Below are 25,787 nucleotides of genomic sequence, written 5' to 3' on the forward strand. Positions count from 1 at the left end.
AAGGAAGGGGGAAGGAAGAAAGAAGGAAAAAACGCCAAATAACATTCACCGATTACTAGACCTCTTAAAAAAAAAATCTGTTAGAAAACTACCGCTGTAAAAGTAGGAAAGGATTTGCATAACCTACTGCTCTGTAGGTCTCCGCACACCCAAAGGATTAGCCAAGCATTCATTACCATGAATATCTTGAATTACGTTACCGATTTATACGACAGAGTAAAAAATACTGCACAAGAAGGCTGACTTTTTCCCTACGAAATGAATCGACTTAATCACTGCTTGAAAGAGATCTACATACTAAGGGCTCTTCTACTCACCTCTCTTTAAAGTCCCGTGAAAGTCAGTCACAGCAATTCGGTTGCTCTTGGGACTAGCTTTAATCTTGTAGATCCTCTAGGAAAAAAAAAAAACAAACCGGATCTGCTCTCCGGCTTCTGGCGGGTTTTAAGCAGGGTGCAACTCTCGCTAAAAGTAGGAGAGGGACTTTTCTCCATATTCCCCTCATATTTGTAAATACAGCCCTGCTCTGCAAGGCTCGGCTCTAGCGGAACATGCAGGAATGCCCACTGGCATTTGTCAGCCCTCCACACTATCTTTCTTTATATGTGAGGGCTGATTTCCCGCAGACATCATTGTTATGATGGCTCATTTAATCAAACTGTTTAATTGCTCCGGTAATCACTATCATCATCACAGGTACTCAATCATTCATCATTTTGGAGGGGTTTATTGACCTCTGGAGCTCATTCCCTTCGCCTATTAAAATCAGGCCAAATATCTATACCCATCCCTTGAGTCATTTTCCTAAAGTTTAAAAAAAAAAACCCAAACAAAAAAACCCAAAAAACAAACAAACAAAAAAACCAACCACAAAATCAAAAACCAAAAAAGTCCAACCAACCAACAACAACAAAAAAACAGTGAAAAGCATCGTCATCATCACGAAAAGCAAAGCAAACCAAAATCTAACTGAATATCATTTTTTCTGCCGTGTATTTTCAAAAGCCATCTATGTATGAGGCCACATTCACAATCGGGTACATAATCATTGATAAATCCCACTATTAACGGGATAGTCTGTTTTAGATTTTATGTGCAGGGGACCGTGAACGAGGGTGGGGGGTTGGGGAGGACAAAACTGCAGCAATCGATAGTTTGACCATCGCTCCTCCCCTAAACTTCAAGCACCCCCCATGATTGATGATCCCGGGTAGCTTTGGTAATTGACTGCTCTGAGGTAAGGCATGGTATAGCTCCAGCGAAGTGATTGGGCGACAGAAACGCACCAAAATTAACTCGTGTGTGTGTGTGCGCCTGTGTGTTTGGAAAAGTTCATTTGGTGCTCAAGGGTGGGGGGTGCATCATCTCACTTAATTTGCTAAATAACCCCACTGTAATTAGCACTACCATTAGAAGGCATTACCGAGCTAATACTCCAGCATACATTCCACAAGCGCAACGTCGAAAAACGTTGAAGTCCTGCAACACACACGTAAATACAGCGCTCACCGCCAGATCCGCTCGAAACGAACATGCAAACAGAAATCTACATAACATCTGGATCTCTCCTACAAAAGGCTGAGCATGACTTTGTTTTTAAGCCCTTTACAAAGCCTGGCAGCCTAATCGCAAAACTAAAGGATTTCTCCCTCTTCCCCCCGCCTCTTCCCCCCTCCCGTCCGCCCCCCCCCCCCCCAAGACATCCACAGCGTGCTTGATAGCAGAGATCAGTTAATGAAGAGCGGTGCCCAACACGTTTTGAATGAGGCGTTCTCTCCATGCCCTGGAAAATTAATTTTTAGAGGAGCACAATGCGCTGTCAGAGGGAAGCAGCCCCGCTCGCAGCACGGCGCGCCGGCGGGGCCGGGGGCCGGGATCAGGATCGGTGCCGCCGCGGGAAGAGCAACTTTGCGCGGCCCCCCCGCGCGCTGTAGCGCGCAGAGCCCCCGAGCTCGCGCACGGCGCGCGGCGGCGGCGAGAGCCCGCGACCGGACCGAGCGGCCCCGCGCGCGCGCCGGGCGCCCCACACGGCGGGCACATCGGAAGGTATTCTGCTGCTCAAATAACGCAGCGTGAACCGACCCGGGGCCGGGCTTCTACCGCACTTTTCTTCTCGCTCTCTGCAGTTTCCCCTGCCTCTCCCCCCTCTCGCACACACGCACTCTCCCCGTCCTTCCTCCCCTGCCTCCCTCCCTCCTCCCTCCCTCTCTCCCTCCCTCCCTCCTCCCTCCCTCGCTCCCTCCCTCCCTCCCCTCTCGCTCGCACGCTCGCTCGCTCCTTCCTACACGCCGTGCTTCGCTCGGGGCAGGGGCTGCTGCGCGGCTCCCCCCGCGCGGCGCCGCGGCCGCCCCGCCGCCGCGCTGCGCATCCCCGGCGCTCCGCCGGCTGGGGCGCCCCGCCGCCCCGCGCCCGCCGCCGCGCCCCGCCGCTCCCGCCGCCGCCGCTCCCCGCCGCCGCCGCCGCCGCGCTGCAGGACTGGCTATGGCCACCACTACTTCCGGGTTCCGTCACTTCATTCTCCCGCCGATCAGCGCTGCAAAACTGAGCCTCTTCTATAAGGCAGCCGGCAGCCAACCTGCCAACACTTACTGACACTCACTCATCCCAGGGAGCGAGGGAGAGAGGGAGACAAAATACCTGCCGGGAGGAAAAAAAAAAAAAAAAGGAGAGAGGGGGAAGTCCGGGCTTTGCAAACTATTCAATTTTTCTTCGCATCTTTCCCCACCCCCCTTCACAGTACTTAAAAAAAAAAAAAAAACCAACCAAAACCAAAAAAACAAAAACCAACAACCCTATAGCGATCCTAAAAGGCAAAACCCGACCACGGAGTTCCTGGAAGAAGAAACCGGGGTTAAAAAGATTCCTCCTCTCTTCTTCATCATCATCAACCATCATTCATTCACTACCTTGACATTCCCTGGCTTTGATTGACAGCTGGAGTGGCAAAAAGCCATGAGACACGACAGTTTGGTTACATGTGGGTTGCTGACGGGCCGATCGTAACCTTCAGTTTGGGGGCTTGACAATTTTTTTTTTTTTTTTTTTTTTTTTTTTTTTTTTTTTTTGCGTAGAGAAAGAAAAAAGGAAAAAGAGAGAGAGAAAAAGGAAAGAGAGAAAGAGACAGAAAAAAGAAGAAAACTCAGAAACTCATCGTGGTTCTTGACTGTTTTTTATATATTATTGTTGTTATTGTTGTTGTTGTTATTATTATTATTTACCCATATTGGAGAATAGGAGAAGCCTATAAGTGGGTTGGAAAAAAAAAAAAGGAATCTTCTTCACTCTAAATCACTTTCTTTGCTGGACTGGGATATTAAATATACGACACATCCAGGAGTTTATTGGAGCGCAGACTGATGGCGCAAAGGGTAGGTTTAAATCTCCAACACTTACCTATATATAAATCCTCTCTTAAGAGGGGCCTGTCCGATTTGCTCTCCTCTGTTGCTGCTGATGATGGCGGCCACTATTAAAAAATAGCAGCAAAAATTATTCACTGGCTTTTTGTGTGTGTGCATGAGTGTCTCTCTGTGTGTGTCTCTGCAATTGTTCCACGCTTTTTTCCTTTCTAGCTTTTCCCCCAGCAGAGCGATTTCCCTGCTTTCTGCCTGCTCAGTAGCACGGGTTTCACAGGGGAAAGCTTGCTGCTGCTCCTGCTGCTGCTGCCGCCGCTACTGCCACTGTCTAGCAAAGACTAAGAAATACATGTGTGTGTCTGCGTATATATGAATGTATATATATGTATACACATATAGCTGCCTTTTTTTTTTTTTTTTTTTTTTTTTTTTGTCTCTGGCTTTGACAAGGACAAGGGGAATTGCTACTAAATAATGTTTCTGGTAACTTTCAGATTATTTCCCCCTTTATCTCCCCCCCCTCCCCATGCACCCTACCTTACCTCTCTCCTTCCTAGTGTTCATTTATTTACCTAGTTGCTTTTGATTCTGCTTGTTTATTAATTTTTTTTTGTTGTTGTTCTTTCTCTCTAATGCAGAGTAACTCTAGTTTCTCTCCTCCGTTTCCTTCCTTTTCATTCCCGTTTCCTTGTTAGGGGTTCTCCTGCCCGTGCTGAAGAGGACCGTCTACCCACACACACGCAGGCAGGCATACACGCTTTCCCCCTTTACCTTTCCCCGCACCCCCACTCCTTCCTCAGCCTCTCCAACCCCTGCTCCCGGTCCCAATTGATTTCATTTTGCGCATTTCTCTCTCTGTTGTGGCTGTTCTTGTTTTGTTTTGCTCTGTTTGTGTCTGTCCGGGTGCTTTACTCTCTTCTGACTTTTGTTGTTGTTGTTTGTTTGGTTTGTTTTTTTTTTTTTTATTCCCCTCTCTCTTCTCCTCTTTCTTTTTCTTTCTCCTCTTCCGGCCCATTTTTTGACAGTACGATGAGCTGCCCCACTACGGCGGGATGGATGGAGTAGGGGTGCCGGCGTCCATGTACGGGGACCCCCACGCCCCCCGGCCGATTCCCCCGGTGCACCACCTCAACCATGGGCCGCCGCTCCACGCCGGACAGCACTACGGCGCCCACGCCCCGCACCCCAATGTCATGCCGGCCAGCATGGGCTCCGCTGTCAACGACGCCCTGAAGCGGGACAAGGATGCGATCTACGGGTAGGTGCCGCTGGGCCGCCCGGGCCCGGCTCCGCAGCGCTGGTGCCCGCGGAGCGGCCAGGGCAGAAGCGGGGCGGGCGAGCGGCAGGGGCTCCCGCGGGGCCGCGGCGGCAGCGGCAGTCGGGCCCCGGAGTGGAGTGGGGCGGGAGGAGCCCCGGAGGGTCCAGCGGGAGGGCGGTGGCCGACCAGCCGCCCGCTCTGGTGGGAGACCTCCGCGGTGGCACTGCCGCGGCTGGCGATCTCGGGACGAGGGCGATCCCAGCCTGACTCTAAGCTGAGGTTCCAGCACTCACGAGAAACGGGTGCTGGAAAAACAGACCTCTCGGGGAGAGAGGCTAGGCTTGGGGGAGGTGGTGTTGCCTTGTCCTTCCATTTTTCTTTTTTATTTACTAAGGTTTTTTTTCTGCCCCCACCCCCTTTTCTTTACCCGTGGGGGTTTTTTTGTCTTTCTTGGAAAGGTCACAGTTAGGAGTTAGAGACAGCTCTCACTGCTTTGAATTTTAGTTGGAGAAGTGTTGTTCTGGTGTTCTCCTCCATGCCACAATACCACTCTCCCAACTTTGTAAATAAAGAGCTATTCATGACGCAGAAGATAGTAAGAATGAAAGGGATTCGCTTCTTGCAAACAGCTCTTCCCTGAGATAGAAGACATAAATACATTGGAGGCAATGAAATGAGTTTTCTACTTAAGAAAGAACACGAGGAAAAGAGACACATACCCAGCAAAACTCAAGGCACCAGGGCATTGCTTGGAGGGAATGACACCAATTCCCTTCAATTCCTTTTGGAAAAAATACTAAATGATCCTCAAATGAGAGCTAGTAACATCTATGACAGAGTGTGGGGCCTTGATCAGACACCAAAGGGGAAAAGAAGCAAACGCATGATTACTACTTAACACGCAGATAATTTTTTTTTCTGACTACACCAACTATGGGAAAATATTTCACGAAGTGCTCCCTCCCTCCGCCCCCTCCCCTGCTCACTTATCTGGACAGATGGTATTTTACTTGGGTGTGCTTCCTAAGCCAGGAAACTTCACCACATTTTTGCTAGCAGGCCCCTTGAAAAATAAAATTACGTATTAAGGAGTTTGCAGTTTGCCTAGCTGTGCTCTCGTTTTAGGTCATAGCTGGAGGGTAGGGATGGGATCTTCCACGTTTTGCGGTATGTTAAGCTGTGGCAAAAATTGTAAGCTTCCCAGCTGAGCTGCTGCTAAGCACATTCGGTGCCTTGTGCATTTGGAGGAGCGGTCACTTTTGTCCTAATCTGTGAGGACTGAACGGGGGATGCGGTTCGGGTATTGCAATTTCAAAAAAAAAAAAAAAACAACAAAAAACCAACTCAATAACCCAACAAAAAACAATCCACTACAAACCTCATCATTTTTATTTCAAAATGTTGTTCTCTCCTATTCTGCCCAGAGCATTACTGCTAGGCTATAGAGTGTGGCTGTGTCCGTGTGTCCACGTCTGTGTGTCCATGCATTAAAAAAAAAAATACTTGTTGATTAGAGTTCTTCTTTCCCCCTCTCCCTCCACCCCCTCCCTTCTCTTTGTGTGCCACTGCCCGGTAGGCACCCGTTGTTCCCCCTCTTAGCTCTGGTCTTTGAGAAGTGCGAGTTGGCGACCTGCACGCCCCGGGAGCCCGGCGTGGCCGGCGGGGACGTCTGCTCCTCCGACTCCTTCAACGAGGACATCGCCGTCTTCGCCAAACAGGTTCGGCACCTCTCCGCCCGCCCCCGACCCTCCCCAGCGCTCCCGCCGCCTCCTCAGCTCCTCGACCCACACGGACGGGTGCTGGCAGGGGTAGCACCCCCTCCCCCCCGGCGCCCCCTCTCCGGCGGGGCGGGGGTGCGCGGTGGTGGCCCGGCTGGCCCTAATTCCCCCTCCGCCGGCAGCTCCTCCACGCTGCCAGGCTGGGACTCCCGGCCCTCGCCTTCCTGCATTAGTGATAGGGAAAGATAGCTGTGGCCGAGTTTTGGAGGCAGAGGGAGCGGGAGGCAGGCAGGAGACCCAAAGGAGAGGGCTCCCGTGTCACCGGCGGCCGGCTCGGCGCCTGGCCGGCAGCTTCTCTCCAAGCACGGTGACCCCGGGCGATCAGTCGGATTTTGGTAGCTGCCGGTTTTGTCACACGGGTTTTTCCCCCTTCGAGTGATCCGGTTACAGGGCTAAAAAGAGAAGCTGTAGTTCACGCCGCTTTTCCTTCTTCTTGCAGGTCCGCGCCGAAAAACCACTTTTTTCTTCAAATCCAGAGTTGGACAATTTGGTAAGGCCTGCTTCCCCTTCCACCCCACTGCTCTCTCGTCCTTTCCGACCCCTCTGCCAGCTGTCGGCAAGCGCCCTCCGCCGCCCGGGGCCGGGGCAGATCGGTGCGGCGGGGCAGCGGCTGCCGGCCCAGGCACCCGGGCTGCGTGGGCAGGGGAGCGGGGCGCCGGCCGACCGGGGAGTTGCAGTCAAGGGGCTTCAAAGAGCTGTACTCTTAAAAAAGAGCCAGGACAAACTCTCGAGCCCTATGCATTGCAAAGCTGCGTTTGAAAGCTATGGGAAGCTAAAGTGAAGGAAATAACTTCTTAAGAAGAGAGAGATGGAGAATTCTAACGTAATTCTTTTGGTAATGTGAATGATTTCAATATTCAAAGTGCCTAAATCCGCTTGTAAAAAAGATGCTAAACTATTCACACACTCACCACCCTTTCTCCTGCGGGCCCGGGGGATGGAGGGGAGTGGGGGTGGGAGCGTGTGATTGACTTCTCTGCGGACCCTCAGGGATGAAGGCCGGGGTGCTGAGAAGGGAGCAAGGAGAAGAGGAAAAGGTTTTCTCCAAGATCGCGGTAATAAAGCGCTAATCACCGCTCCTGGAATAAATACGATAAAAATCAAGTGCTTAGGTTAAAGTTGATCAAAATTGTTGAAGCGTGACCAATGAGCTAAAATCCTGGATAATGACTGCGCGCCCTGACAATGCCCTTCTCCCCCTTGCCCACTTGGGCTCGCAGCTCTGCACAGCCCCCGTGGTCCTGTCTCTCACGTAACCTCTTGCTCAAAACTTTCTTGCAGATGATCCAAGCAATACAAGTACTAAGGTTTCATCTTTTGGAATTAGAAAAGGTAAGAGCCATGGAGATGGGCACGGGGAATGCTATTCCCTCCCTGTCGTCACCTCCCCCACCCCGCCCTTCCCTCCCGACTGGACTGCCTTGTAAACATGGCCAGAGGAGAGAGGGGAAACGCAGTGTGACACTATAACCTGTACCATCAGAACATGTGACACCCGACAGGCATGCCCGGCCCAGCCGGGCTTTTTTTTTTTTTTTTTTTTTTTTTTTTTAAATGTGTGTGTGTGTTTGTCTAATTTAAATATTTATTATGTTAAACCCCTTCCATCCTTATTGCCCTTTCCCTCAGTAGATATTCTTTTCCTCACTCAGAAATAATATGTTTAACAAAAAGATATGAAATCACTCTCTCCCCTCTCCAGCTCTGGCAGGCACATTAACCCCAAGTAAGCACTAAATGTTTGGAAGAGGCAGGGGCCCCTGCGCGGCGTGGGCAGGGGGTTGTGTCCTGGGATTAGAACGGTTCTAACCACAACCTCACCGAGTAGCTTCGTTTTACTGCTCCCGACCATTTATTTAGACCTTTGTTTTTAGCCCCGGTTTAAACTAATCCCGTCCCGAGTGACTAGTTGTACCTGTCCGGCTTGTGTATGCTCCGGAGGTATCGTCTGGGTCCAGCTCCCAGTGCTCTGATGTTATCATCAAATCTGATTTTATTCTGCACACCAGTCCAAGCCCACTATCTCTCTCTCTAACTTGTTGCTGCGACAAGTCTCTAGAGAATAATATGTGCTGCAACAATTTCTCTATTGTTTCCTTGCCTTCAACTATTGTCCCCCTTAATTAGAGTTACTTGTGGAGTAGAACAGAGGGTTGTCCTTGCCACCAAAAAAAAAAAAAAAAAGTTGCAATATGATAGTTTGCCATTATTGATACTATTATTCTTGTTATTCTTTTCAGGTTCATGAATTGTGTGATAACTTCTGCCATCGGTACATTAGTTGTTTGAAAGGAAAAATGCCAATAGACCTCGTTATTGATGAAAGGGATGGCAGCTCCAAATCAGACCATGAAGAACTCTCAGGATCTTCCACAAATTTAGCCGATCATGTAAGTCCTTCTGTTTTCTTTATGGCATTTTTTGAGACTTTAACCTGCTTAGAGGACCTATTCCCAATTTCCTTGCTTTGCTGCTGTTGTTTATTAGTATTATTACTATTTTAACCTCTTGCAAGCTCAGATCCCATCTTCACACTTTCTTCCCTCTTGCTTTGTAAAGTTATAGAAATTCAAAAGGTTCCCTCAGTTTCCATCTGTAAAGCATCTGTAAACCATTGGAATGGTTTGTAAAGTTTCCTGGTCTGGGCTGCTTGGAGAGCTAGCAAATTGTCTGTTTGATGTGGGGATAGGTGCATTCTCCTCTTCTTTGCCAACTTTGTAATCAATGCATCAATGTAAGGAAACTGAGACAAGAAAGTTAGGGAGAAAGTTTGCTGATTTGCTCCCCCCTCCCCTCTTGTGGGGATGACAAGTGATGAGAATTATTGGCAATACCACACTGCATTAAAAAAAAAGGGGGTTAGCACATTAGAGTTTCCAATGCTTTTGCTTTAGAGCAACTTATTGTCAGAATATGGACTTATTGCCAAGTGCCTGAAGCATCTTCATAATAAAAGACAGTAACCTTGATGAAGCAATTATTAACAATGTATTACAGAAAGCTGGAGAGATTGATGATTGAGTAACCATAGGTTAGCGGTTGATTTTAACACTTTAGGAGTTGGTGGATTAGTGTAATGTGTGTAGGACTAAATGTTGGTGTGCGTGGTGAGGAGAATGCCTTTGTTTTTCCGGGTTTTGGAGCGGCTTTTGTGATCCTTCAAGAGATGTAGATGCAAAGAGACTTCGGGATGTGAACGGAAAGATTGCAGCTGGTACCGCAGAAAAGGGAAGGAATAGCTCTGGTTAAAAAGAGTGGGTGTGAACTCCAGTTTATTTATAGGAATGCATCCCTGGGGGGTAAAGGGGTTTACACAGTTTTAGATTCAATTGAACTCCTAATCTAAATGATACAGTCTAATATTTTAGTGGTTGAAATATTAATTTAACACCCTGTGTGAAGTTAACCATGCTTTCTGCCCAGGCGCCTGCCTTTATTTCCCAGTGTGTTAAGAGGAGTAGCTGCAAGCCCAGGGAGAATGAGCTTTCTAGGAGCTTTTGTTTCCTTTGAAAACATGTTGTTTGTGTGAGTATCTGATAATTACATTAGACCTGGACTGAAGCTGAATTGGGAGATAAAATAATAATAAAGTCTTCTAATGTCCCCCTTCTGGCACGACTTAGTTATGGGAAATATTTTGGGACCCAAGCCTTAGCTTTCATTTTCTCATTTGTATTCAGTAAACATTGCAGGACAAGGTTTGTGCTATGTTTTACATTTCAAATCTATTATTTTGAGAGAAAAAGGTATGCAGAGCTTCCTGAAAGTTTCTCTGCTTATCAGCTATCTCACATGTAGATAATAAACTCCATGAATCATGACACAATTTCAAAAATATTTGTATCATGGCATTTTACAACCCTAAATTAGTGGGCATAAGTATCCTGGGAGAATACTAGAAAAGAAATTGAAATGAGTGGCACGCTGAAAGATAGTGATTCATTGTGTAAAATTTAGAGAAAGAGAAAAAAACTAACATGTTTCTCCGGTACAGTTTCTTTACAAGCCTGTGTTTCAAGTGGAAGTGTAGAAATGGAGCATGCTTATGTTTATATTGAAGAGATTAGATAAACTAGCTTGTTTAGGGTTCTGGCAGATGGCAAATGCTCAAGCCAATTTGCAGTGCTCCATTATAATATTTAAATTCACACACAATGATAGGACAGAGGTGGAGTGGGTTAGCATTTTGATAATTTGGTAACTATTATCATCCCTAAGAAGAATCTGTGGCCCCAAAAACAAACTAAAATAAATATGACAACCCATTTATCTTGCACCCGTTAGGGTTTACCACTTCATTGGGTATTATAATTTAAAGCCTTTTATTTCCTGGAGATTTGAGCTATAACATTTTTACTTTAGCCCCCTGCTATTTGTTTTGAAAGGAAGCAATAATTTGTGCAACCAGAACACCAACTGGGAAATGAAGAGCTGTATCACATAGTTACATTTTATTCATGCGTTTTGGGAAATGTGTCTCCTTATTGGATTTTTTTTTTTTTTGTATATTAGCTTGTTTTCCTGACAAAACTTTAACACTTTTTTATAGCTTAGTCAAACTACCATGTTTTATATTTGCACTGTACAAGGTTCCAGCAGGAAGAAATCCACCTTTATTCATAGAGAAGGAAAAGCTTAAAAAAATGGCTAATATAATCATGCAAGTCTATTTAAAAATGAGCTATCATTTCTGAACATCTACCTGGAAATGTAACAGTTCAAGCATGCAAATTTGTCCAATTTGACTCTCCAGGTTTATTTTTTTTCATTTGCCTTGATATGCATATTTAATATACAGCCTCAGGCTAGATCTCATTTGGTGAAAGTTGGTGCAGGGGAGATGATGAGCCACTTCAGAAGGACAGAGACAGCGTGTTGTTTCCTCTGTTTTATGTATTGGCCCGCTATTCTGATCCACGGGTCTTCCCCTCATGGTTTTATTTGCACATGAAATACTAGGAGCATTTCAACTGATTGGCTATGAATAATGATAGCCCAAAAGAAGTGTAGGTTAATTTGTTGTGTGCCAAGGTTTCTCTTGAGGAGGTGACAGTTTGTGACAGCTGTTTGACACCCCAAAAATCCATACCCCTCTATTCTTGTTAAGTGGTGTAAAGCTACCCTCTGTGTGTTTAACATGAATGTGAGAGGTAGTAGTGGTGATAGTGGCAGTGCTGAACTAGGAACTAAGACAGCTCTCAGCTTTATTGGTTTGCTAGACATGAAAACCTGAAAAAGGGAAAGTAACAGAAACAGTTGTAGGATTAACCAATATTTATTACCATATTACCTTATTACCATATTACCTTATTACCATAAGACTTTAAATGAGGTACTCGAATAGTGCATGCTTCCCCTTTCAAAATCCACTGCTCTACTATTTATATCACCTAATTGGAAACCAAAACCAAAATCAACAAAGGAATGAACTCTTCGGAGATATCCCTGTGCTGGAAAAAGGAGACAGCTGTAAGTGATTTTGCTGTACATGTTTGGTAATAAGTGTGTTTATCGAATTTTATTTTAGTGTGCTATTAACCGTTATATAATATAGTTAGTGCAAAAGGTCCAGGGACTTGGTAGATCAAACAGAGCAGTGCTGGCCACAAGAAGATGAAACTTTTGTTACTACTCTGCTGTGTTTAGTAAATATAACAGCCCACAACTAGTGTTTGAAATTTTAACACCCTCAGTTTTTTTTATTGCTCTGAGGTATTAGCTGTAGATGGGAAGAAGGTAATTACAGCTACACCCTGGTTGAACCAGATCAGTTAGGGGAGAAAAAAAAAAGATAAGAAAAGAGGAAAGAAACCTTTGCAGCTGCAGTTCAAGTTGAGTTTCCCAGCATAGACAATTTATTATTGTTTAACATAAACATTCTGAGCCTTATCCTGCATTCTACCTAAATATCTATTCAGCCTAAAATATCTGTTGAGATTGCTGAAAGATCCTTTTTTCTCTTTTCAAGTTATTCAAATCTGAAAAATATAATGCTTGTAAAATTTGAAGATTTTTAAACTTTTTTGAACATATGATAACGTTGTGTACTTTAATTACATTTCTTTTGTACTTTGCTTCACCTGATGCCACAATTCTTCCTTTAGCACAAAACTATTTGCAATTCTCCCATAGAAATTTATGGCTCCCCTTCCACTGGCTTTCGTGGGAAGCAGATCAGGGCCTCAGTCCTTTTAATATTTGTTTATGTGTTCTAGTCAATTTGCAACTCAGAGGTAATAATATACAGATCATAATTTATAAAATTTAATTAAAAATGGATAGAAATATCCATACATCTCTTTTATAAAAAAAGACTGTTGACAGATTAGAAATCCAATGTCTTAGCTGCAGAAGAGAAATATTAGTCTGAATATTAAACCTTTCAGCTCTCAAACGAAGAGATACCTCTATTCTGTACTTTTGAACATCCAGACAATTTACATTTCTTTAATATTTCTTCTCAAAGAGTGGTCTGTGCAAATTCCTGACATCTTGCAGATAAGAAAAAATAAAAATAGAGTAATACATATCTGTTACAGTTATATAATTAAACCTTTAGGTAAGATTTCACTGAGTAACGAAACAGTAATTGGGAGCCTGATGCTACAGTCTCCAGGTACACCATACTTTTATGGACTTCAGTGGGTGTTTTGAGAAACGCAGAATCAGACCCTAAAGGTGCTCTTTCTATCTATAGTGTGTCAGAAAGAAAACTAAATAGCCAACTGCAACAATAATAGGGCAAACTTCTTAGGATGTGGCTTAAGACTTCGGACATTGTGGTAGGCCCTGTGCTTTCTGAAGGGGTAAGAGCATCAGGAACTTTCCAAGACTGGAGATATTGTGCATTTCCTCTTTTTGAAGGGCCAAGGTATGCTTCAGTCAATGGCTGAAGTCTCAAATTTGAGTCTGCAGGTCAAATTTTATTATTGTAATTTTAAATTGTGTTCTCACAAACTGGACCAATAATGTATTGCACGATCTATTTGATGATTGTGTTCCCTCTTTGGTTTGAGTTGTCTATCTGTCTAGATGAAGTGTAGCCACACAGAATGACATAGAAGTACAATTAAAAAAACCAAGAAACTTTTGATTTTTTAAGTCTCAGTTCCTTACTAGCAGGGGGATTATATGTACAATTTCAGTCTTAATTAGAAAGTACAAAGCACATAGCTTTTCTGAATGCTGCCACATTCTAGGGTGGTCAAAAATTCCTCCTGACACTTTCCTCAATGCAAAATCAAGGGACAAGAATTGAAACTTTTATATATATACACAAATATCCGATAGATTCCAATGCTTTGTGTTTTGTTTAAATTGTGTTATTCTGGTACAAAAAAAAGCAATCATATTGAGTATGTATCTGTAGAATAATATACCTTAGTAATACCAGGAGTAGTCTTTTTTAGAAAACACACATGTTGTGTCAAATTAGAGTTTCTGATGGCTCATTTGCATATTGAAAATTTCTTTACACAGTAAGTTTATTATTAATGCACTCCACATGGTCTCTAAGACACCATCCTGAACTTTTTACTCACAAAATATAGATAGACACAGATGCACACACAGAAACACATGTGCATGTATTAGTTACCATGTCCTGCATAGTCTATCATATTTTTGTATACGGTGGTACCTAGACAGAGATTTTTGGGGTTATCAGTCATATCAGTCATTCCACTGTGTTTACAGGTGTTACTTGTAAGAACAAGGTGAGCAGGATTTGGCTTGTATTTGGGGATAATAATGCCATCCTTGTCAAGTAGTTCTGTTCAGTTTTGCGTTTGCAAAATTAATTTACCAGACCTTTGAGTCCAACCACCTTCACAAAGAATAAGCTCTATAGCCATTGTAGTTTCTTTTATGAAAGTACTTTGTGTTTTATTTATTCCTTCAAGATAATGATTTTGTCCATTTCATCTGATAAAATTATATCGGGGCCTGATCCTGTCACAGTTGTATACTTAAAACTTCAGTTAATGTCTGTGAGCCAAATCCTGCTCAGCTTACTCACATGGGTATCACCTGGCCTGGTTGATTTTACTTCCCAGTTATAAATAAGAAGCAGATTCCTTATGGTTAATTGAGTCTTTAATATCCCCATAAAAAGCAGTATGAGATCAAAATCAGCTCTAGCAGGATTACATATACTCACAAAAAACTAGCCAGACTTCACCCAGTGGAAATCTTGGGCATACAGAGTAAGAATTGTGATTTATCAGAAGATGTTCCCATATCAAATTTCTCTGTTACAACATCTCTGTTCAAGAAATCCTGTAGCAGTTAAAAATTCTTGTAGTTTCCAAAAGATTTTCAACATCAACAAAAGAGTAATGTGTCAGATAGGCTTTGTATGCCAGGAGACTCTTGTCCTTTCTGTTGCTCTTTTCTAGATTTAGCAAAATTCAATGGTGGTGCTAAATCTTTTTTTTTTTAACTTTCAAGGGAAAAAACACTGGTAAAATTGTGTTTTCTAGAGAAGGTTGTGTGTGTAAATGAGAAACAGTGGATAGCAGTGGAGTGATCTCCTGTGGCCCTGCTAGTACAAGCTTTCCCCATATTGTCTCCTGCTTTTATATTAATTACAACTTGCATTATCAGCTGCGAGTGTGTAGCCCAGCAAATAGAAAATACTTTCCCTGGAGACATAGCTTCTTGTATCTATTTTCCATCTCCTTCTATTGTGCTCTACTCGGTATTCACTGCTTTTCTCCTAGTAACACTGCTCTTTAACACAATTAGGTAAGAGCAAGAGGAGTACCATATTTGACTCCCAATTATTAAAACTACTGGGAATAGATACAAGTGCGCTGTTCACTTTCTGTGGTATCTGGCATTAGTTTAGGTCATTTGTGTGTGAAACCTTTATAGTATGCACACGTATACAAAATAGGCAATTGCATTTTGGCAGACATCATCCACACTCTTCAATGTGTTTCTGCAAAGTATATTACTAAACTTGCAAGAAGAAACAAGAAGCCACGCTAGCAGTTTGTGTAATTTATCTAAAATTATCTCTCAGATTTATTTTTTCCTTCTTTTTCCCCCCCCCCCCCAGTGTGATGACTTAATATAAATTTCATTGAAACTAACAGAAAAATTGCAACTAACATCAGCAGGCTTTAGGCCAGGATCTCTTTAGGTGCCCAAACTGTACTGATAAAGTGTTTCCAGTGAAGCAAATTTTAGATGTGTCGTATGGTCCCGGTTTTGGTTTTTTTGTGAAGACATGCATAAAGCAACTACTTACGATTAGTCATTTGGCCAAGAATTTTTTCACGAGGGATGCAAGGTTGGAAACAGTCTAGGGGAGAAAAAGAGAAGTTCGCTGGGATGTAACAATTATCTTAGTCCAAAGCAAAAGAATGCTGCCTTTTTATGAGTGTGTAAACTCCACCCCTAGAATTATTTGTAATTTTTTATAATATTAAAGCCTAGCTATTTCCCTCCCTTTCAAATTCCTCCAATATTCTACTGTCACATCTAGTAAATATCTTATATTTTCTGTCCTTCAACAAAATTCTGCCAAATTGCTTCCTCAAGAAAACTGTGTCACAAGAAATACATTTAATTCCCAATCAATACAGTCAGTCTTTCTAAAACAGGATCTAAAAACTGAGGTCAAGAACAGCTCAGCCTGGTAGAGACAGCAAGTGTTTTCAGCTGTGTGGGAAGTCTCCTTCAGTTATGGTTTTGAAACAGAAAGTCTGATCTAGCTTTTGAAATATTGTATGATAGGTTTTGATGACATTTGCCTTAAAATATAGCTGAACTGTTATCAGTCAATTATTGTAATTTTCATATATGTGATAAGGAGCTCCAACAGCAGTTAATGTAAGAAAGCCTGCAGTACACAAAATTAGCATAACTCACGGTGTTCCCTGAAAAGTTTAGCCTAGGTGAACATGTTGCAATTATTACCTTTTCTAAAAAAAGGTTCCAGCATGATGCTGTTGGAGGGCTAAACTCATGCTATGCTATTGTTTCTTTCCTTTTTCATGTATTTCTTCTAGCTCTTTATCTGATTACCATCCGGCAAACAGCTGACGCTAAGAGGCTGCAGAGGGCTGAAGAGCTCCTGTCTGCTGTTTGCCTTCAGCTTGAAGCTATTTGAGTGGCTTCCTAACTCAGAGATAAAAAGAGAAGCTCATAGGCAGAACTGTGTTTTAATCCAAGCTGTAAAGAAACTTGCTCAGTTTTTGCATTTTATTTCCATCTGAACTTTTCGCTAACCTTATTTTCAACTTTTTTGTTCTTTCTAATAACATCTGGGCTGCTTCAGCTTTCAAGACTTCTCATCTTTCTGTGTTTCTCTCCACCTGACTCTGTAAAATGATGGTAAAATGTGGTAGTTGGTTTGTTTGTTTGTTTTGTTTGGTTTTTTCTTTTTTTTTTCATGAAATTGTGGAGGATTACAGTATTAATAGTGATTTCTGAGACTTAATATGATAACCTTGATGAATATAAAATCTTATTGTTTGGTGGCTTTTTTTCATGTTGTAATTCTGCGTGAGGAAAAGTAGATCAGTCTTCTAGGTTTTGGAGGGGGTGGTAATTTTGTGCCATAAGTGCTGTTGTGCTGACAGGTTATGCAAATTTCAGACCCTGACCTGTCTTCTGATTTTACTCCTATCTTCCTGCCATGGAACCATGTACGTGGGTGCATGTGTGTGTCTGTCTTTGTAAGGTGAAGGTGATTTGGATCCTTCTTACCCTTAGGTCACATGAGACTTTTCTGGGAACCTTTTGAAGTTATGGGCTCTTTCCTTTGTCTCTGCTGTGATCCGGGTCAGACCCGTCAGATTAATGTTACTGGGTATTGTAGCAAGCCGTTATTTGGCAGTTCTATTCTGCATTGCTATAGAGCATGTGGTACTAATCAGTGCTAGGAGATTACTTTGAGATGTTTCAGTATAGATTCTGGGACTTGGTCTCAATCACACTTACACTGTATTTTACAATGGGTAAATCAGTTGATTTTGTTGAACTTATTCCTACTACGCATTGGGGTAGATGAGGTCAGGATCAATCCTGCTCAAAAAATTTATTCAAACTCGTCATCTGCTGTCTTCAGGTTCTCCTCATGCTTTAATAGTAGAGTATTATTTCACAATGCAGATTTAAAGTACAATCAAACCTAAGAAGCTTTCTTTTTTTTATTTTTTGAGGGGGGACTTATTGTTTGTTTTATTGTTGAATTATTATAACGCGCTCGATTAAAGTTGTCGCATACAGGTGACAAGTAACACAGGTCTTGCCCCTAGTCTGATCTGTTTCATGTGTTCTTGCTCTCCTTCTCTGCCAGAGGAAATTCCATCTCTTGCCTGCCTTCATGTGGTGCTGATAAAGCTCTTCCTGTACAGTAGAATTCCTGTTTTCCTTTAAGCAACAGCAGGGTATTGGGAATGATCAGGAAAGGGGAGGAGGACAGGAGGAGAATACACTCAACAAAGTAGCACTAAACTGTAACATTAACTTTTCCTCACTTATCCTTTTAAATAGCAGTTCCTCTCTCTGGGAAAGACAATACCCAATAAATTAGATAGTGTACTTGAATTATGTGGCTAAAGTACAGTAGTTGAGGTCTTACTTAGCCAAGTTTTGCAAACTTTGTATGTCTGTCTTCTGTGTTCCCTTTTGTAGTGTTTTATGCATGGTAATGTAGAAAGAATTACATAAAAATCACTATACATGTTATTTTATATAATCACCTGGTGGTTATTTTTGACAATTCTTGTAAGCGAACTGTTAGAAAGATAATTCTAGAAAGTCTTTTGAAATGTGTCATATCAAGGTGGTGATGGGGGGTGGGGGATGAGGAAACATCTTTCCCAGTATATAACGTCTTTCAGGGAAAGCTTGCTTTTTCCCCTCACAACTTTGAATCTGTTGAAAGTTTTTCCAGTGTTTAAATGTGTGACAGAGAGGGTAGGGAGTGAGGACATACTCCTCTCCCATGCATGTTTTCTGGTACTTCTTGAAACAGTTTCCCTCCTCTTCTCCCCTCACTGCTCTAGTCAGTCTATAAAAACAAAGTGTAAGAAGACAGTTTGCATAGCAACAATTTTGATCCTAATGAGAATAGCTAGTATCATAAACTGTGCAGGTTGATGCTCTCTCCTCCCACTACCCTGTAGAGCTCATTAAGAAACTTAATTTTTTTTCACTCCTGATATATTCTTCTGCAGTACTACTCAAACAATTAAATCCAGACAACTCTTTGGAAAGCTTAAAAAAGAAAAAAAAAATCTGTCCTGTGCTTAAACAAGTAAATCTTTGTATCTCCTCTGCTTGTCTTTGCTGAAGAATTATTACACTGTGCAAACAGTATTGGTGTTTGGCACATTTGACAAATGCTAATGTGTATACTTCCCCCCCCCCCTTCTCCTGGTTTTCTTTCTATTCTTCATTTGCTGTTGGAATGGGAACCGTGGAAAAAATTCCTTGGCACTCTGACACCAGAATCCTTCATCTTGGAGAGACCATGATGATGCAACCTCAACGCACTCAGCAGGCACACCAGGGCCCTCCAGCGGGGGCCACGCTTCCCAGAGTGGAGACAACAGCAGCGAGCAAGGTAAAAGGTCAAACTTTTTCCCTCCGCAAAGTAGGCATGACTAAAATAACTCCAGTTTTTTTCATTATATCAGTACATCTGCCTTAGAGTAAACATGGAGTGGCAGACTTGCAGTATAATCAGCTGTGACTTAGGGAGACGGTATTTCCTTTTCTTAACCCACTTAGCTGCATTTTATTGTTATTTCAAAGTGAAATATCTAATCTTCAAACAAGCTTTGTAATAACAATTGATTAGTTCTGCCAATTCCTTTACAAATTTGGTTATCTACAGTTTATTTTTGTGTGGTGTAAGTAAATATAATGACAGACATACTCTCCAGTTGCGGTGCAGTTGTTTGAGTTGGGTAATAGAGTTTAACGTGTAGTTTTAGCCGGGAAAGAAAATTCTATATGAAGTTATGAAGCTGCTAAATTATATAAAGTAGAAGAAAAACCTGAATTGGACAGAAAAATGTTTCTGGCAATGTTTGCTTGTACGGACTTGTTTCTTCTTCTGAAAATCTGGATTTGAATGATAAACAGAGATGCACCTGAGCTGCAAAATCTCCGATATACCTATACAGTGAAGCCTTCTCAAGGGTTCAGGAAGTTTGATTATTATTTCAGAATTTTTTGTTTTATTTCCTACTACACCTTATGTGTGGTCATCTGTACCCATGCTGACTGAGTGTCAAAGGCTGTCATTTTGTTATGATAGTGTTTTACACCACTCGTTAGAAGAATAAGTGACTCCAGAAGGTGTAAGAATCAAGCCTCCAGTGCTAAAAGTTGGGTAATGATGGCCTGCTGTCACTCTTGGATCTTGATTCAGAGTTGTGGTTTTTTTCCTTTTTTTTTAAGACCAAAGTTTAAGGTGGACTCCATACCTGTTTTTCTTTGTAAACATGGTAAGCTTCTGCTAGTGAGAGAGATATTACCTTTATAAGGTCTTATGATATGGTCCCACCATGAGATGTTTATTGTGCACCTGCAGTATTTTGCCTCTGTGTTTTCACCCACGTGCTCAGCAGAGCCAGCTGACAGGGCTGACATCCAACAAGCCATGCGGGATCCCAAAATTGTAGAGAGGAGAAGCCTTCAGGGCTAGAGCTGCCGTGATAGGTCTCATGCTGTGGACCACTTCTCACCATGATATTTGCCTCGCTTAGGTGGCAGAGCAGATATGTGTTTGCATGTCTGTCACGTGGCCCACTGCTTGGCACAGGCTAGATTCCCTTGTCTGTCTTACGATCTGGTGTTGTACCCGTTGTAATTCTAGAAACTTGCAAAGTTTGTTTCTGGTAGAGTGGTTTGGTTTTGTCTCCTATTTGTAAGAATTGTTTATACATTTGTAATCTTATAGCTGATAGAAAGCAGTCATGGCCCAGGGTGTGATCCAACTCCAACATAAATCACAAGGCCTTTTTTCTATGAGGTTAGATTGGAGCTGTACAAGACCTAGCGTGAACCACTACAGATTCAGCAGCTAATGATGAAAGGGAGAGCTTGACTGCTAAACAGCATATTGGTGTTTATTAGCTGGCCACAGCTAATAAATAATAGCTATTTATGTCTATTAGCTGTCAGTAGGCTTTACTGCTGATCAAATGTTTACATGGTATATTGTGGTTAAGATGCTTGGTGTAGCAGATGATCATTTGCATACTTAAAAATTATTCCTTTGAGTGGTCTACCACAGCATCTTCATTCCATCCATAGGTATGAAATTTCCACAGAACTGTATCTTCACTGTGCCTCAGTAACCCCTTAGAAATTAGAAAAGTTCCTTCGTTGAGCCATATAAAGAAATCCCTTGTATCAATATCCAGGGATCTTGCATTTCACTAGTCTCTGATCCCTTGTCATGTAACTCGTGGTGCTTGGGAAATATTGATAAGCATCAGAAAAAGCAGTTGATGACGACTACACCAACTTCCCATTGGAAACAGAGTTTTCTGCTAATATATATGACTTTAACAAACCTGTTAGAGTCATTTCTGCAGAAGGGGAACAACCACTGAAGGGCCAAATCAGTCACTAGTGCTGCCCAGTCTATCACGGTAAAACATCTCTAGTATGCTTCCCCTAGTGCTCAGTTGGACCTTTTAAAGGAAAGCAAACGTCCAGTGGTAAATCACTCTTCCACTCAGCTGCTGGCAACTAAAAGATGATTCTACCAGCAAAATTCCCATTGGAGATGGCTCTGGATTGCTCTCCCTCTCTCATTCCTGGAAAAGACTAAAGAGAGGGAGATATGTCTTGAATTTTCATTATGCTTCCTTGAGAGGGGGCAGAGTTTACCTTATAATTTGTAAACTGGCAATGAGTTGGTCTCAAGATGAATAGATGCCCTCTTGAGCTATTCTGGTGCAGTTATTTGGGTCAACTTGGTTTCCTTGCAGTTTTGTCAAGAGCATCCACAAATGCTGCTTCAAGTTGCACTTGCTCCAAAGGATTTCTTGGAAATGGGAGCTCATTAGAGAGTCTTGTGTTACATTAGTAAATTACAGCCTTCTGCATTAAGGCCTGGTGGCAGCAGAGATTGATTCATATTAGAGTCTGTTCTGGCTTTTGAGAGAGCTCTTTCCAGGGGTCTCTGCTTTTGCCTTAAGTCTATGATGTGAAGCTTGTGATTTTTTTCTCTTTTAATGTTATTATTTTATTTTATTTTGGGAAGGTGGGGGGGAAGATGAAAAGGACTTGGGTTGAGTGATGACTGTCTTTTGCAGACTTTCTCTGCATGAGGTAGATCTATTTATTGTCTGGAAGAATCCATTCATAATTTTTAAAGTTTGAACCAAATAAAGAATGTTTAGTCATTTTGTCTGTTTATGAGGACAGTCTTTCCATGAGAGTGGATGGCTGCCCTTTGGCATCAAAAGGGTTAATATGGTCCATGTTTGGTATTATTAGAAACATGCTGGTATTGAAAGAGTTAAAGAAAGGGCCTTCAGGCAGTAAATGTTGAAAGATTATCCTAATTTTATTAGTGGTAAGTGTCTATGTTGTTCTTAACATGTCACCTCACTTGTTCAACAGAAAACTGAGCTATACAACATACTGATCATCTGACAAACCAAAGCAGTAGCAATCTGTAATCCAACAAGCATTTTTTGACTTTATCTCAGTTCAGATTCACAAATGCAAATCAATTCTGTGTAATACTATTTTAGAGATTAGAAGTTATGTAATAGGTCTGCTCAACTTTCCCCCTGCTCTAGAAAGAGAAAGAGTTAAATATATCCAATAATAAAAATAAAACACTCTAAACATCTTACAAAAAGGAGAAGCTGATTTAATGGTCTAATGAGGCCATCTTCCAGAGACTTGTTTTGTGTAGGGCTTGCTTTGACCTTTTGCTTTGCTCAGGAGCCCAACGCTTCATTTTTCACATTCTTGCAATTACGTTAACGCTTCAAGCATTTCTGACTCCAAGTCAGCTAGCAACACCAGGCATAACTCAACACTGTGAGTTTTTCTCCTCTCTGTAGATTCATTAACAGGTCACCGGGGGCCCAACTGAAATTTAAAACTGACTGGTTCTGTTGGGTTAGCTGAGTTATAGCAAAGGAGATGGCAGGAAAGGGGGTGAGAGAAGGGGAGAGGAGAGAGAAGACCCTGGTTTTGGCCAGGGAATATATGTGTAAAAACTCTAAGTGGAAGATTAAAAGGTGTGTGTAGCTTTATCATCCACCCTTTTCTTCGGAGAGGAAAAAACACATCTGAAAGTCTTCTGGGGTATTGTGTTTTCTTTATTCTTTGCAAAACAAAGTGAAAACAGCCCCTGCCTTTACATAAAAGGCTAAATGACTTCTAGAATTTGGCATCAGTTTATACCACAGTGATGGATGTGATGCTCCCAGTCTTTAATTCCTGTTTAATTTCTTTATGGATATTGCAAATAATGAATATGACAGATTATGCATGAAAAGTGAGAAATAAATCTTTTTAAGGTTTAAAAACATGTGGTCTATAGGAAAACACCAGGGAATAATAAGACCTGCTTTGTCTTATTCGTAGTTCAGTCACTCAGAGGGCCTGATCCAGCCAAGTTGGAGGCTGTTTTCCTTCAGGACCTTTCAGGAAGGCCAGCATCTTTTTAGGATTAGACTTGGGTGACATACTTGATCACAAGTGAGAAGCCAGAGACAAGAAACTTCTTATAGGTTATAGGGCAGTAAAAATATAAAGGAGTATCATATCCACTTTACTTTACCCATGTGAGTGAGTAGCTCATTGATATGTGGGGTTTTTGGCTTAGTGGCTTTTTTTGATGGGACTACTTGTGCTGAATGATCTGGCCCTTTATAAATAATATCTGAGGCTACTCTCTAGGGCAAATCTCAAAGTAATTTTGAAGCACTTATGTGCAAGTTTGATGTTTGTCTCACAAATCTGCCCACAATAGCTTTCTTTGGCAAAGATTTCTAATCTGATTCAGGGCAAAGTCAACTAAAATACTAGCTGAAATTACACACTGATCACAGGTTAACTCTCTGGATTGATGCTTGTTGGAAAAATTAGGTAGTATATTTCTTATTCAGCATATACAATCTTGTAATAACTATAGTATTAAATCAAATTTGTTTACAAAACTAACTGACAAAGCCCAAAGCCCAAATACTATTCTAGTATCGGAAACTCTACTAGAACTACATAAATCTTTGAACCAAACTCCAGTTGTCAGACAAAGGAGAGAAATAGGCTGATGTTAGTAATAATTAAAAAATAGCATATTCATGCAAAGTCTTTGGAAACTAATCCAAAAGCTAATGCTACAGCTTCTTTTTCTTAGTCCTGTAAATATGGTAAGCCTGTTGAAGCTAGTATGCATATTCATCATAATATTCAGAACATAATTTTCCTTTGTATTTTTACTTATAAAGGTATAGGGTATGGTTTTGTTGGAAGAGAGCAGTCTTCTATAAGAAAGAAAATTCCTCATAGAAAGGCTCAAACATCCAGACTGTGAAAAATCAAACTTCCTATTAAATAATGCTTCACTGGAGTTGCATTATTTCAGAAAGCACAGCCCTCATAAAGGTGAACTGTATGAAGTATGAAAAACTCTTAAAGAACAATGACTTTTTTCAGCTGAGGAAGATACAGGAAGCAAGTAGCCCTAATTAATTCATCTTTTCCTTTCAAGTTTGAGAGGCCCGTCCTTGTGTTGATATGTATGAGTAATTCCCATTAATGGTGGTGGGAGTTACGCATGTGCATTGACAGAAGAATAGACCCCTCAGTGTTCAAAGCACATGAAATTTACATTTTTTCCATTGCTGTAATTGAGATGTTGACAAATTGGAGAATATTGATGAGCCTTTGTTTTAAGTATTTCTTGCCAAGTTTGCTTTATTTTTTCATGGTTTGAACAATGGTGTGGGTTCAGCAGCAATGAATAATAAGAGTAGAGAAAAGATAACTTTGTATTTCAATATTTTGATGTGCCTGTATGAAATAAATTCTTAGGCAAATGGAATATGTTGTTTTAATCATTAGCTATGCATGAAAGAAAAATTGATGTTGACATCTTTGCTGTAAAATCGTTGTAATGGGGCCTTCCTTACAATTCATTTTTGTAAAATTCATTTTGTACATTTTGCAGCAATTGAACAATCCTTGCACTGTGAATAGGCAGAATTCCCAGAAATACTGAGACAGTTGGCCCAGTAACTGCTGAGCTCACACTGCACACCACATGCACATTAACCATGATGATGCCAGAACCAGCTTAGCTAAATATAGTCAAATTTTAGTATCCTCCATCCTTTCTTTCTGTCTATTGTATAAACAAATATATGTTTTTGCAGTTTTTGTTTGATTGCTGGAGTCGGCAAACATTTATGTTCCTATTCATTTTTCAATAAGTAACATTAAAATTTCATAGGGAATCTTCACTTCACTATACAGTTTTCTAATAATCAGGCTGGTAGCAACTGCAGATTCCTCACCTTTTATTAAATTAAAGCTAAGAGTGCACGTGTGGTGTTTAAAATATTATACTTGTGTGTGTTTGTAGTCAAGTTTCTCACCTCACTCTTACCTTTGAATCCACGTAGGCTTGTATGTTTAGATGTAGATAAAAATCTATATACACATTAGAAAACATTTACTTCCATATTTGTAGTAAGTTGTGCTGGAGTTTCAAATGCAGCCTAGTAAAACTCTGTCATAGGAATGTTTTCAGAGTGCCAGTAATCTCTTTAAAATAACCCTAAATACAATATGACAGATGCCATCTGGAATAATCTTTTGCTAGTTGCTTTCAACTTTTATTTTTTCCTACAGCTAAGTTCATGTAAAACTGGTCACTTACTGTCATGGTAAACATAGTGAACTCTTTCCTCCACTTTTGTATATGAAAGTTTGGAGAAAATAACGACATAATTTTACCTAAGAGATTGTTACTGTTGAGAGGTTTGCCTCTGTCTTCATCTTTCTGGTTTTTTTAAATATGTGTATATTTGAATATATATATTTATTTATGTGTTTGTATTTCAAAATAAAAAAGGTAAGATTCCCCCGTAGGACATTCTTTCCATCTCAGATTCTACTCAGCCTAATCCAATTTGCCTCCAAATGTTAGATAACATCCCATTTGGTAAATTAGAATTGTATGTTTGTTACAATATTAATGGTTTCATAATGCAACACATTCAAATACACAGTATCGAGTGCTTAAATGTCTTCCTGTGTTGTTACAGACTAATTTCTTCCTATATATACCAATTTATTTGAAAGATCTAGTGTTGGAATCTCTGGATTTTTTTTTAACTTAGTTATGTAAAGGGATGTCTCCTGATGCCTGTTAGAGTTTAATTTAGAGTAGTA

General features: G+C 41.5%; 1 protein-coding gene across 7 annotated transcripts in view; it reads left to right on the forward strand.

The window, feature by feature from the left end:
- Window positions 1–3,078: 3,078 nt before the first annotated feature.
- MEIS2 (Meis homeobox 2) overlaps window positions 3,079–25,787 on the forward strand; it is a 171,575-nt gene continuing 148,866 nt past the window's right edge. For 2 of the 7 annotated variants that reach the window (XM_064658493.1, XM_064658490.1), the window contains exons 1-7: window positions 3,090–3,368; window positions 4,382–4,614; window positions 6,191–6,332; window positions 6,832–6,882; window positions 7,674–7,724; window positions 8,633–8,782; window positions 18,858–18,972. In XM_064658493.1, the coding sequence (XP_064514563.1) occupies window positions 3,357–3,368; window positions 4,382–4,614; window positions 6,191–6,332; window positions 6,832–6,882; window positions 7,674–7,724; window positions 8,633–8,782; window positions 18,858–18,972 (754 nt within the window). In that variant the 5' untranslated portion in view covers window positions 3,090–3,356. Of the gene's footprint in view, window positions 3,369–3,800; window positions 3,840–4,381; window positions 4,615–6,190; window positions 6,333–6,831; window positions 6,883–7,673; window positions 7,725–8,632; window positions 8,783–18,857; window positions 18,973–25,787 lie in introns of those variants that run through there. The other 5 variants (XM_064658488.1, XM_064658491.1, XM_064658487.1 and 2 more) reach the window with 5 other exon arrangements.

This window comes from Pseudopipra pipra, chromosome 6 (genome assembly GCF_036250125.1).
Source record: "Pseudopipra pipra isolate bDixPip1 chromosome 6, bDixPip1.hap1, whole genome shotgun sequence".
NCBI classification, from domain to species: Eukaryota; Metazoa; Chordata; class Aves; order Passeriformes; family Pipridae; genus Pseudopipra; species Pseudopipra pipra.